General features: G+C 28.6%; 1 protein-coding gene across 4 annotated transcripts in view; it reads right to left on the bottom strand.

Moving 5' to 3' along the window:
• Window positions 1-11,936: 11,936 nt before the first annotated feature.
• SPoCk (secretory pathway calcium atpase) overlaps window positions 11,937-15,356 on the bottom strand; it is a 119,591-nt gene continuing 116,171 nt past the window's right edge. For all 4 annotated transcript variants that reach the window (XM_036360918.2, XM_014230855.3, XM_036360921.2 and 1 more), the window contains exon 4: window positions 11,937-15,190. In XM_036360918.2, the coding sequence (XP_036216811.2) occupies window positions 14,491-15,190 (700 nt within the window). In that variant the 3' untranslated portion in view covers window positions 11,937-14,490. The remainder of the gene's footprint in view (window positions 15,191-15,356) is intronic.

Raw genomic sequence — 15,356 nt, forward strand, 5'->3', positions numbered from 1 at the left:
ACGCCAAAGTTGGCAAAGAGAAATAAAAAAAATACCATCACAACAAAAATTTTGCATATAAAGAACTAGTAAAACAAAAAAAAAGCAAACAAAAAACAAATTTGACTTTTCAAAAACTTTGTCTCGGCTATAACACATGAAAACGCATTGAAAATTCTTTGTCCCGGCCTTAACTAAAACAAAAATATGTAAAAAAAACTTTCGAAAACACACGGCGCAAACATACGCAAGAACGGTCAGCAAAAACAAAAACAAAAAAAAATTAAAATTTTTGGAGCAAAAAAATATACATACACACATAAATAAACAAAATACCGCAGCATTAAGGTTAGTACGTTACAAAAATAAAGCATACATACATACATTTATAAATATTTAGCAAACATTTAAGCATCATTTTTTAGACATACCAAAAACGAAGTGGAAATTAAGCTAAAAATTATAAAAACACAAAAAAAAATTACAAATAAAATAAAAACTACAAAAAGCAAGTAAGGAAAAATTAAATAATGGTAAATATTTGAATAGACAAACCACAAAAATGCATACAAAAATACAATTTTTAACTCTTTAGGTATTAAAAAAAAAAAGAATAAGCGGCAGCATAAAGTCATAATGGAAATTCAAAATAAAAAAGACCACAAATTAAGCCAAAAAAATGCAAGTAAAGATACATTAAATCAAAAATAAAACTATAACACACACATACCATTTCAGTAAATGCATAGTATAGTAGCGAACGTGGGTAAGCAAAGCATAAATTGTGTAAATCCATAGCGAAAACATTGCAGCATTCAACTGTAGTTATTCTTTGAAGAAATTCAAACTATATTCAAAAAACGTTCTGTTGTTGTCGCAAAAAAAGTTAGAAATTCAGTTTTGCATAATATTTTAAGTTAAGAAAGTGTTGGAACACTGTGGCATAAATAATTTGTCGTTAGACATTTCGTTGTGCTGAGGCGCGTTGTGAAATCTATTTCTTAGCAAAATAGTAAATTTGAAAGTTTTGGCATCTATGCAAGAGTATGCCAGGCAATTGCTGTTAAATGGGCGCAAATTTCTTTTCTCAAACAAATATTTACCTACTAGTCCTGCGAAAATCCCACACGACTTCAATCAATTCATCTTTTAGAGTTTTCAGTATTGAACTGATATATCGTTGCAATACGCAATACTTTTATATAGTAATTGTTTTAAATGATTTTCACACTGTCATACTTTTTGAAGTACTTTAAGCACGTTAAACTACTTACTTTCTCACTCTGTGTGTTTATTGGTGATGAAATAAAACATATGTATGTATTATATAAAATTACAGCATGCACTCTACTGCTGACATTCCGTGCAGATTTGCGATCAATGATTGAGCATTCGAAATTTCAATATAAGCTTGCTAAAATATGAAAGTTCGCATTGAAGCTTTCTTAACTTTGAAAGCTCCCATATAAGCTTTTTAATACATAAAAACTTCCATATAAGCTTTCTAGTACCTGAAAGCTTCCGTTTAAGCTTTATAAAATATGAAAGCTCGCGTCTAAATTTTTTAAAACATCGAAGCGCTCTTATAAGCTTACTAAAATATAAAAGCTCCCATCAAAGCTTTCCGAATTTCAGAAAACATTGAAAACTAAAGCCAACACTTTCGCTCTAGTTCAAAAACTATATTTTAAACCATATAAACCATCATCATAAAAATAACCAACCTTACATATCTAACCAACCATTCTCAAACAGTCAATTTCTTTCCTTCATTTAATTCACATGCAAAATCACAACAAAACATAAAACAAACAATAAAATATTATCAAAGATCAATCAAAATGAAAAGGCAAAAACAACAACAAATATGTGCAAAACGTTTTCAGACTATTTTTAGATAAACCGAAAACTAGCAAACCCACAAAAGTTAAGAATTACCAATTTCCGATAAATCCAAATTTCACGTACTATGTACTCTATCATAACAGTAAATTATATACCAACACAAAATTGTATTTTCAAAGCAGAAACGTCAACTTAAAAAGCAAAAAATTAAAGCATAAACACAAAAAAACTTACAAATAATGGCAAAAATAACCAAAAGTAATTTAATAATAAAAGTAAAAAAAAAAAAACAAAATCAAAGTGAATTATAAGCAAGAAAACATGATACGATTTTTAATGGAAAAACAAAAACAAAATACACACATACATATGCATCTAGTTTAATGTCGTCAAGTTTTACTTTTTTGTAATATTTACTTATTAACGTATAAAATATTATATATACATATATATATATGAGCAAGTAAATAAATGAAGTACCGTTAGACACACAAACACATATAGACACCAACAGCCAACAACAATCACAAGAATCAAACAAACGCATCACTTACACACACTGCAACAACTTGAGGCCGTTTGACATTTCGATGGCGCGTGATTTGCTTGTCGCCAATAGAAATGTCACACACACTTTTGATTGCCAGTATACACCAAACAAACACATACATACAAATAAACAACAGAAATTTTAGAAAACCCCCAAAAATATTGTATTGTGGAAAGTATTATTACCGAACAAAAGAAAAATTCCAAAAAAAAAAAAAATATTAAAATAAATTATAATGAAAAATGAAAATTGTGCGCATTAAGCAAGCAGATCAAAAAAAAAATTATTAAAATAAAAAAACAAGTATTTCATGCGATGGTAAAAATTATATTATTATACACAAGAATGAGAAAGAAAATGGAAATAAAGTGAATCTTGTAATATAAAAAACGGAAAAGCGTTGTTATTTCAAGTGAGACGAGGATGTCTTTTGTGTGTGTGTTTTTTTTTTCAGTATTAATTATTATACAGTTTCAGATATATTATATTAGTGTTCATCAAAGACCACCAATAGTATACAGAAACTTATTTACGTGGTTTTATCGCAATATGCTTGGCTACAAAAATCGCTCTCAGCACTGAAACTTTAAACGTAAATAATAAATAAAAGTTTTTCAAGTAAATTTTTTTATTATGAAGAAGTGTTTCAAAATGTACTGCGAAAAGGAATGATATATCTCTGTAATTTTACTTACTTTTGGCAGCGGCAACTCTTTACTGCTAGAAATCTGTACAGAATTTTAGTGTAAGGCATCGATTTACGAATCAGCGCATTAGAAAAATTTTGCAAAATTATTTTCTCCATAGTTCGTTGTAGGTTATGACGCTTTGGAATCAGTCACTCACTTTTGCGGGCAACGGTGATGTTTTTATAGACAAGCTGCTCTTTCGTGGTGGGATTCCGACAATCTTTGTTTTTAGTCCAAATGCTGCAAAATGTCAAATTCAATATTTTCAAAGTCCGGCAAGTTTTATATTACGGACATTATCTGCGCGGTTCATAACCAAATCGAAGTGGTTATAATATTTTTTATATGTGAGTTATTTTTCTTGCCAGTTGATAACGAAAATTTGCTAGTAATGTATTAGGTTTAAAGGTTAACACCGAACATAAAATCTGAGCGATATAATTAGAAATCGTTTCCATTATTAAAACATGGGATTGAAGGGGTGTGCTACAGTAAGGAAAGCCAAGATAGATGAAGCAAGCTATTATACTTGTGCTTCGAAAATAATCATCACAGATGAAGAATAGATACAAATGAATCGATAATATACCGAAAAAGTTTAAAATGTTTATAGAAAATATACACTACATGGGCCACGCTGTTCTATGATTAACTGAAGTACCATATTTTTCAAAAAATTTACTCCAAAGTATACTAAACCACATATATATTAGGAGACCGAGGCCCGCTTTTTTTATGATAATTTTTTATACAATTTAGCGCTTTCTCTCATACGATTGTTTGGGTGTAAAAATTAATTTTATACAAATTATCAATAAAGCAATTGAATACGGGAATTCCGGAAGTAGCGGTAATAGCAAAGACACACACCGGTCGGTAGCGCAGTTATTCTGTTGTAGCTATTTTATTCTTACATTACAGTCACCTACGTTGACAGTTGTGACAGCTTCCCGTTATCGGTAAGACAGCGTTATAAGAATGGTTTGAATTCTTATGTATAAAAAGTATTGAAAGTTGCAAATAATTGACTAAAATATTACAATATTTCAAAAGTCACAAACCACATTAAATGTCGATATTGCAGTTCTATATAGCCAGCAAGACACTTTGATTTCCAGAGTTGACGTTAAAAAAACAAGATTTGATTAAAAATAAAACTGTGTGCAACAATTTAAAAGTAGGAAATATGTTGCTACATACTTAGTTAATTTTTTTTACAAAACAAAAAACAACAAAAGATTTAGTTAACCGTGAAAAAGGGATAAAGAAATTGCCCACAATGGCGCTGCATTTTGTACACGGCCTCTAAAAATGAGCGATTTTCAAGTAAAAAGACAATACAACCAGAATTATTTTCCTTTTTTTACCAAATTCAGCCATCGAATATATTACAGTACCCTTTCAAACTTGCTTTTACAAGTTCAGGAAACAGAGAAAATATCTTAGAAATACGAAGAAATTGAAATAAAATTAAAATAAAAACCGTTTATTGACTCCAGTTCTTACATGAAGAAGATTTGACTACGCAAAAACATAAATTTTGACATTGTTTCTTTTTTGCTTTTATACGAAGTGAACCTTTTCGAAATAAAACTCGCATGCGATTTGTTTACTGCTACAGAAAGTTTTATTGGTAAATTTCTCATTAAATATTTTTATAATATTTAAATTAGTTTGATCATATTATATTATGTGTATATATGTATGTATATTTTATTTTTGGTATTATGTTGTGTATGCACTAATATTTTCATCTCAATTATGACTTTCTGTATTCTTCTTCTGTCAGCGCTTCACTTGTGTATTCATAGTTTTATTTTTTTATTTGTATTTCGTTACGCTAAAGTATTCTTTTTTTTTTTTTTTTGCTATTTCAATGCACCAGACAGCGCACTAATACATATTTATGTATATGAAATTTTGTTTAATTAACGAATTTCACGCAAAATTTAGAACTTTTCAGACAACTAATACAGTCGACACAAGAGATGTGTGTGTGTATGTATAGAAATATTTATTTTTTCCATTATATTGTAATTATTTATATTATTATTTTTGTTGTAATTTTTGGTTTGAATATTTGTATGTATGCGTATATGTAATAATACACTAATTTATTAGTTTTGAACTTGTACAGTTACTATATTTTGTAGTTGTAGAGATGCGATGAGTGTGTGTGGGGCTTGAGTTTGTTTGAATTTAGATACTTTTTTAGTTTAAATTTAATTTTTTCTTTTATTTGTAAGTGTGTGTGTTTGTATATTTTGCATTAATTTAGCTTACCAATTACTAAATTTATAAGTTGAATAGCGAAAGTAAAAATAAAATCACGCAGTAAGTGCATATGTTACAGACAAAAATCACAGTGGTGGAAAAGAAGCGCGCAAATAAAAGACTTAAGCAACGAACTTACAATTAATAGCACAGCATAAGTGTGAGTAAACGCTTACGAAACGCGCAAACGAGCTTTCAGTGAAAGCTAACTCGCAATTTTTATTTTCTTGTTTTATAAAATACCTGTATATGTTAAGTTTTTTTATTATAAAAATGTCGCACAATTTTGCATGTGTGGGTCATAGAACAATTGTAGTCCAATTTAAATAGTGTTATTTTATATAATTAAATATTGTTTGGTACAGAGATAATATGTGTTTTAGCTGCACAGATTAGAAAAGTTGGCGACTATATAATTTTATACAAAATTTTTATTTTAATTTAATCTATGTAAGGTTTTGCCAATTTTTTGTATATATTTGAACATTTATAAATCAGTTTTCATAATTATTCCAAATTACTTAAAGTGACGTCAATTTTAAGCACACTTTTTGAAGAAAAAAAGCTTGCTAAAACTGTGCAAAAGCTCTCACTGTGCACAAGCTTCACATAAAATGTTTGACGAAAGCTTTTTTTAAAACAAAAAAAACTATTTGTTATTAGTAAATCAAATTTATTTCTGATTTGTAGTTTTAAAAATGAAGAAAACTTTTCCTAAACCTTAAAAATTTCATTGAACCGAATTAATATTGGATTTATTATAAAGAAGATTCGGTCTTGAAAAACTCGAAAAAGCCGAAAGTTTTTCTTCTTATGCTTAGATCAAAAATATTGTGGAAAAACTACAATGAATGCTTGCGAATTTTTTACGGAAAAAATTGGATATTTTATGAAGAACTCAGATATAATAATCACTTTGAAATGAAACTAAACTAACGAGGGAAGTTCAAAAATCTGACAAAATACGATATACAATACATATAAGTATTTTCGAGAGAGATTAGGCTCTGCTCGCGAGTTAAACTTTGAAAAAAGCATACATATATGTTTTCATAGCATAAAAGCTCAAATCTTTCGACAAAGCATCAAAACCTACTCAAAAAGCTTTTTAATATTTACGTATATAAATGTACAAGTATATGTATATTTGCACGAATAAAAAGCTTAAATTTTTTATGTAAGTAACAAATCCCGATAACATGGAGTGTTTCAAAACTCGAATTTTTTTTAAAAAGCTCAAAAAACTGAAAAGAATAATAATATATTTGCACAAAACAAAAGCTCAAATTTTTCAATAAAGCAACAAATCCTGCTTACATTCACAACTTGACTTCTTTTTAATAGCTCAATAAGCTCAAAAGCTTAATATGTACCGTATATATATTTTTGCACAAAACAAAAGCTCAAAATGAACGATAAAACCAAATTCTGCTTAATGTTATTTTTCAAAACTGCAAATTTTCTCCAAAGCTCTAAAAGCTCAAAAGTTTAAAAATTCATCCACTAATAGAAATTACCATCTCCTACCACTATTTGGCATGCCATGAAATGCAAACAATTATTTTGCTGCTCGCCGTCTAAAATACACTTGTTCGCTCGAATTATGAAATATGCGCACATGCAACTCTGCAAAACAATTTGCGTAAGTATATGTACGACAATTGTATATAAAATGTCCATTATCATTACAAATATTAAAGTTTAATTTAAAGCATTACAAATCAGTGGCGTTTTGCTGCTTCTCAATTAAATTGTTAATGGAGATTTGTAAGCGTGTACATGTAAATATAAATTAATTAATTTATATAATTAATACTTTAGTTTAGGTTAATTGAGTTTAACTTAAATAAGTTATTTCAGTATATGCGTTAGTATAGTTTAACATTTATACGTACATATATATAAATACAAATACAAATACATAATAAATATTACGCACTTATAAGCCTAATTATTGTTACCATTGTGGATGAGTTTTTTTTAACGTTTTTTTTTTTCATTATTATTCAATTTTTATTATGAATTATGCGTGTGGGTTAGGTGAGCGTTTTCATTAACATTCATTCAGTGTAATCTTTTTGCTTTTGCATTATGCGTTATTTTTAAGTTTAGCGTAAGTGTAAAGTGGGTTTGTTTTGTATAGTTTGTGATTTTTGTGATTCAAGGTGTTTCTTAGATGAGTAAATGTGATTTTGTATGTGTATAGGTGATTTGCATTTCTTTGTATATGTGATTGAACGACTTCTTATTCCTTTTGTTTTTTTTTTTGCATATGCCAAAGTTTACATGATATAAATGGTAATAAATGGTATGAGGCGCAGTTGATATATTCGAGTTGATGATATTTGAGAGCTGCTAATTTTAGAAAGTGCACATAGTTATATCAAATCTTTGCGAAACTAAAAAGGTTTAAAATCTACTAAAAAGTGATACTACGTAACTTAGCGCACTAGCTTCTTATGAAAACACACAAAATATATCAACTAAATCCGCTTTAAAAACGACTTGTTATGAATTACAGTTAAAGACTATGCAAAAAATTTTTTGTATAAAGCTTTCACCATCCGAATATGACTGATGTATTCTGACTTACTTTCAATAAGTTTTATCTATCGAAAAATCAAAAGCTTTTAACTAAAATATCAAAAGTTGCATCTAACTTTCATAAAACTATTAAAAAATCTGAGCTTACGTTAATATATCGAAAGCTTTCAGCTGAGCTTCCATTAGAATATCAAAAGCTTTAATCTGAGTTTTCATTAAAATAATAAGTACTGCTATCAATGCAACTGCTATCAAAAGGTTTCATATGAGCTTTCACTAAAATATCAAAAGCTTTTAGCTTTAGCTGAGCTTACATTAAAATATCGCTTACACTTTGTGGCACAATCTGTAACTCTATTGTGAGTGAGTTTAAGAATATTACATTAAATAGATTATGAAACTCGCTTTGAATTCGTTTTTTTTTTTATACAAAGAATCTTCAACCAAACTATAATCAGTAGAAATTAATAATTATTTCGTGCGTTTTCATAAGAATGTTGTGCAAAAACAAAATCAAATTCTTTTTTATTTATAAATAACGTAAGTCATAGATTACTTCCTCTTTATTTAGTGCTTCTAATGTATAAGATGAGTTAGATTTCGTGCACATGTAGATGATTTCATGCCGCAAGATGGGTGCGCTGGGTGTTGGAATGCATTGTAGTAGCGAAAATGCAAGATTTTACGTTTTTAATTCTAAAGAAAATATTTTTTTAATTAGAAAATTGAGAATTTTGTGGCTTTGCGGTGATATGTTTATGACATTGATTAGGTGATTGTGATTTGCATGAGTGAATTGTAAATACATTTTACATTGCATTAATTTCAAAAGTGACTTAATTTTAGAAATATGTCAGGAAATATGTAAATTATTTTTATTTATCAATATTTTTTTCGAGTAACAATCAGCACGTTATTTGCCGTTATGACTTTTTTATATTGTAAAATTATTACGAGTGAAATTGAAAATTGAATTAAGACTAGTTTTGTATGTCTGTGTCATAATTACCATATTTGCTGAATATATTTTAAGTATTTGCTATTTATTTAATTTTAATTTTCTATTGCTTTTTAGGTTTGTATTGTTATTATATTTTCTTCTAAATGCAAGTATCACCTAAAATGTGATTTTTTTCGAAAAATTGTTTTCAACACTATTTTAAAAATAGTTGTGGTAAGTTATCTATGCAACATTTTCTCTTTTATTGTTGACTTTATTGAACGAGTATTCAACTTTTTCTAGCGTGCGTATGCTATTTTGAAACACATAAAATTTGTAGCGTTAAGTGCCACCGCTAAGAATAAACTCTTTACTTTTCTGTTGATTTTATTAAAAATTAAAGCATTTTTTATTATTTTACTAATTTTTTATTATTTCCGCTATAATTATTTTTAATAGTTTTTATCATTTCTCTGGTTTGGTTCACTAAAACTATTGTTTGCTTCTGAAATCCATATTTTCAGTGAGTAACAGTTTTTAATTAAATTTCGAAAAAACATTGCAACAAATTTTTCATAATTGTTTAACAACGTTTGACATAATTTTTAACACTTATTTTAAAATATTTGGTGTTCTATTACATGAGTTTACATTTTCGCGTATTTTCATAAAATCTTACAAAAATGTAGAGGAGTAAGAGCAAGAAAGTTGATTGAAAAATTGTGGTAAATTAATTCAAAGTTTACCATGGCGAAATTTTGGAGATCTTTACGTAATATGGGTTGTCACCAACATATATACTTCCACTATTTTTATATATGGTAAATATATAATTTTTTGATATTTATGTTGGTACTTAAGTAATTTTTTGTAGACTTTACAAGAAGCTGTAATAACAGATCGTAAGGTAGTTTTTTGATCTCGACAAGTTACCAAATCGGTATAAACACCATTTAGTAAAAATATGTTATACTCAAATTTTACGAAATATTTTTTATAATACTTTTATTCATTAGGCTCCTCACGGGGAGGCAATTTTGAAATTTAGATTGCTTTATTGAAAAGTTGTAGAAAAGCAATTTGAGAGCTCGCTGAAAAGTTTAACTGTTGAAGAGCGATATTATTTTCATATATAGTGCTAAGAACTATATATTATAAGCCTTAGATAAGTTGCTTAAATATTCACTTATGCATTATATAGTTCTTGAAGTCAATTTAATAACGCAGAGTATACTTTTTTTTTACTGCATTTAGGGAACTACTACCAACTTTTAATACAGAAACGTTTTACTATATTAGCATTCATTGCTTTTTAGTTAAACTTTATTTAGTCATATTTAGTCTATGGTAATATTATATATTTTGATTTACCCGTATACTTTATGCCGAAAGCATCAAACTTGAATTCCTGTTGAAACACATATTTTGCCTATATGCTATGCTACGCTATGCTTTGTTATGCATTTATTTTTATATTATGCTCAGAGAACCTATATCGCTAATGTAACTTGGGAATGTCATATTTTGGGCGCTACGACGCTATATAACTCTAATTTCCTCTACATTTTGCAAACTTTGCAGATTTTTTTTTTTTTTTTTTAATTTTTAAATATCGTAAATGTTTACTTTTTCTATGATGTACGTATATTTACTTGCAACTACTACAAATAAACATGCTTTTAATTTTCGCTAATATTTTGTTATAATTTTGGAGGTTCAAGAAAAAATATGTATAATAACCGAATTGCAAACGTTTTAAGCACGTAAACTGCAGAGACGTAAATATGTTTTACGTCTCTGGCTTAAATATTATTAAAAAAGAAAAAAATTTTTAATTATAAAAAAACACAATAAATATATTTATTTTCTTTTTTTTAGCCGTAGTAAACCGTTAGAAAAGTCTTCAAAGAAACTTTTCCAGACAGTCGATTTCTTACCCGAAATCTAATGATCTAACTCTTCGTGGATTAAAAAAGTGAAAATCTAATTTTTAATTCCAAAAATCTTGGTTTAAAAAATTAAAATTCCAAATTTCAAAATTTGTGAATTAAAAAATTCGCAACCCTGCAGAAAACAAAAACAAAATTGTATATTGAAAGTTGCTTTCAAATTATTTCATTTTCATATATTTTTCTACTAAGATTTCAGAAGCGTTTTTATGTGTCTTACTCGTAATTCAAATGCTTAGTGTACTTTGAATACAAACTTCGACATTTCCACAACAAAAAAATTTACAATTTTTAAAATTTTTTTTAAACATAAGTTTTCAGAAATTATTTAGCCTTTTTAGTCAAAATATTTTTCGCTTACTTTTTAACAGTTAATTTGAAGTGAATTTGCTTAAAAACGGATTATCAGTGCTTCACGGCAACTTATTTATTATTTTTAGTTTTTGCTTTTGTTTTTGTATTTGATTACTGTTTTCTCCTGCTTAGTATTCATATTCTTTATAAACACACTTCCGTCATACATTCTCAAAAATTTTGCGTAAATAAATTACACTTTTGCAAATTAATCTCATTTTAATTCTGCCACATTGTTTGAATTTTAAGCAACTCAGCGCTAGAAGTTAATTTTTTTTTAAATCATCAAATTTTGTTGTTTTTTTTTAATTATAGAATTTTATTCGCTTGCAATTACTACGAACGCACGCACGCACACGCATACCAACACATCGAAGCACAATCATCTGCCGGTTGACTGACCAAATTGGTTCAACAAAAAATGTTTCAGGGGTTTCTTGACTAGGTTTGGTAAATTTTTGGTAATTTTTGCATTTATTTATGCACTTGTAACTTTTTGAATAATTTGAAAACGCTTATTAGAAATGCTATAGGTTTGATGGGCAATTATTTTGTGTTAGAGTGTATGCGTTTTTTGATTTGATTATTTCCACGCATTTTCCACACAGTTCTTCGTTGAGAGTAGTGCAATATCAGTTATACTCAGAGTTTAGAGTTGCCACTTAACAACTTTAAGGCTCCTTGCTAATTACTCACTGAACGATATACAGAGAATAAAGAAGAATAATAGTATTGCTTTCAATAATGAAATAAAACAAAATATATAAAAATATTTTAAAAAAATACAAAAAATAAATAAACAGTAACAATCGAGGCTTTAAATAAATTTATTTTATATTTCAAACCAAACTAAAGCAACTAAATTTACTATACATCAATATATAAACTAAAAATTAATTTAAAAATAAAGTTTTCTTAAATTTAAATCAAAACAAAGAGCAACTGAAAGTTTATTATTATTTTTTTTTTTTTCAAAGCAATAAAGTAATTTACAAAACGACAAACTCGAGCACTTAATTTAATATCACAATAATTAAAAAATATGAAATAATAAGTAGAGCTCTTTTCGAAAACTGTGCAAAATATATACACACGCGTGATTAAAATTACAGTTATAGTGTTTCCCTAACGCTAGCAAAGATGTGAAAATTTAAAACTAAAATATTAGAACTAAGCAGTATATATCTATATAGTATAGTAGATACATATTCGAATGTTCAAAGTAACTTGGAATCCGTAAAGCTTTATTTCAATACAAAAGTTTTCTGCTTAGAAGAACAAAAGGAACAAATAGTACGCAATAAGTTGAAGTTTAAGAGTTTTAAGCAAAAATTTTGCTGAGCTGCAAATACTATTAACAGTAATAGGGCACTAAGCAAGTGCTGAAACATTACTGCTGTACAAATTGAAACTATGACTATTATAACTAAAAAAAAAACTATAATTTATTATAATATAAAATAATGTAAAATTTATAAGTTAAAAAAGTTTTAAAATTTATAATTAAAAAAAATTTAAAATTTATAATTAAAAAAAAAAAATAAACTAACTCTATATTAAATTACTCCCTGTATTTCAGCTTTGCATTTAACATTATAATTATTCCAAGCAAGCAATTAATACAAGAATTACCAAGAAAAAATAGTTAAAATTATACACAATACATTAAATTATATAGTTAAATTATAATTCAATACAAATTTAATACAAAACTATATGTAAACGAGCAAATAAGGATGTGAGAGCTTAAAAAAAAATATTTAAAACAAATACCAAATAGTTGTGTCAGAGGGCAAAAAATTAACAACGTAATAGAACGACAAAAAATTTAAAGGAACAAAAACAAATTGTTCATTTAGTTTTCCAAACAAAATTAAACGAAAAAAAACAAGTCAACTACATCAAAAAATTAACAAAAAAAACTAAAATATTTCGAAAACCAGTGAAATTTCTGAAAAATATTAAAACGAAAAGTCACTTTCAGCAACATTGTTGCGCAACATTTTTAATATAAATCTGGTCAATCCTGCTTTTAAGCTACCGTTTCTATGGTTAAACAACTAACAAATTTGAGTCTCGTTTGGTAAAATAAATTACAATTTCGAGTATCGTGTGGCAATACAAATTATAAATTTCGAGTCTCGAACATGTTTGTAAAAATAACTCAAATGTTTCACATTAACTCAAGTCGATTTGAACTAATTCAACATATTATTGCTACATCGCCTAGGTAACAGTATTGCGCAACATTACTAGTGAAATCTTACAATATTTACTGTCTTCAAGCTATGGAAATTGAAAAATAGATATTTATGATAATATTTAAAGACAGCTCAAATTGCTAAGCTAAAGTAAATATTTTTATTGCTAAGAAAAAAACTGAGCATTCGCTCTAGCTGGATGTAAAACTTGTAATTAAAGGCTAATATTTAAGACAAAATATAACTTCGAGTCTCGAATGCGCTAGTCAGAAGAACTTAATTGGTCGTGATTAAGGCAAGCCGACTTGCATTATTTTAAGTAGATCCTCTAGCTTGTGAATGTAAACTATTGGTGAGAAAATATATAATTTCGAGCCTCTAATCAGCTGATCAGAATAATTTAGTTGATTCTAAATAGCCAAAGTGGACTTGAGTTACAAATATCTCCTAGCAACATTGTTGTGAAACAGTTTCAAAAAGTTACAGCTACACTAACTATATAAAAAATTTTGTATGAAAATTAAAATCTGCTCTCAACATTTAAACAAAACGTTCATAACAAACTATTAGAAATAATTTTCTGTAAATATTATTAAATAAGATTATTTTAGTAGGATCCACAACTTTCAACCATTGCTCCTCATTATATTACCAATTGCACTACTCTGTTTGTCACGTTCAATATTTTTTCGTTAAAAACACCACAGCACTTTAAGCATATTCACGTGCATCCTTTCTTCAACTCGCTCACCATTTTCGCTATCTAACTTAGTCAAATCGCTTAATGCGTTTAAATACCAACTAATTACAACGAAAAGTAAACCATACAAAGTTAAAGAGACATTAAAAGTAATGTATTGTATTAGTTTTGCTCTCTTTCGTTTTACTTCATGTTGCTCTCTTGCTTTCTCTTAAAATTACGCCCAGTGTACCCTAAACATTTTCGATTTTTTTTGTGGTTTTCGTTTTTTTTTTTTTACTTTTACGCTTCTAACCGCAATTCCATTACGGCAATCCATTCGTCATTCGCCCGCCTAAGTTCGTTCACTCCATGTCATACTCCTCATACTCCTTGCTACGTGTTGTTTGTTTGTGGTTTGTGTGTATTTTGCTAAGCTTAATCATTCTTTACGTTTGACGATTTTCTTCCAGCGCTTGCTTTTTGTCATACGAAATCCAATTCGGAGCGTGTCTTGTACATCTTACGCTCCATCGTGCGTTCGAACCACTTTTTAATCTCCGCCACGATCAATACCGATGAGGTGAGCGAAACTAAAAAGAGTATATCGTAGGCAGAGAGCGCTTCCGTTTGGAATACCATTTGTAGTGGTGGGAAATAGATGACCAACATTTGGCCTATAATCGAGAAACCAACAGCAAGTAGGAACATCTTGTTCGTGCACAAGCCAATCTTGAAGACACTCTTCGTTGCAGAACGACTCGCCAGTGCATTGAACATATCGAAAAAGACGAAACATGTAAAAGTCATGGTCGTATCACGCTTCGTTTTTCCCATCGTGCCATCGGCCATTTCACGCTGAAATACCCATAACGTGCCGAGCACTATAATGCTGGCGCTCAACAACACATTTACGATCACTGATTTCGTTATCATCGGTTGTTTGACATTACGTGGTTTCTGCTTGAGTACGTCGTGATCCACCGGTTCGACGCCGAGCGATTGCGCTGGTGGTCCATCCATAATAATATTGATCCAAAGAATTTGCATAGCATTTAGTGGATTAGCGATACCCATAAGTGTAGCGAGCGCGATCAGTGAGAGAGCGGCGATCGAGGTGCTCAGTTGAAAGCGTACGAAATTGCGAATGTTGTAGAAGATTGCCTTACCTTCCTCGATGGCGGCACTAAGAATTCGAGATGAGAAGAGAGAATTGTCAGAAATAACATACAGCTATAGTGTCAAGCAGTTTCATGAGTTGAGATGCGATGTTGAATGTGTAAATGGTGAGAGGAGAGGCATAATGTGACAAGGGTATAATGTTTCAAAACAGAAAATAGTTTCAAAAAGGT

Source organism: Bactrocera oleae, chromosome 6 (assembly GCF_042242935.1).
Source record: "Bactrocera oleae isolate idBacOlea1 chromosome 6, idBacOlea1, whole genome shotgun sequence".
Taxonomy (NCBI): Eukaryota; Metazoa; Arthropoda; class Insecta; order Diptera; family Tephritidae; genus Bactrocera; species Bactrocera oleae.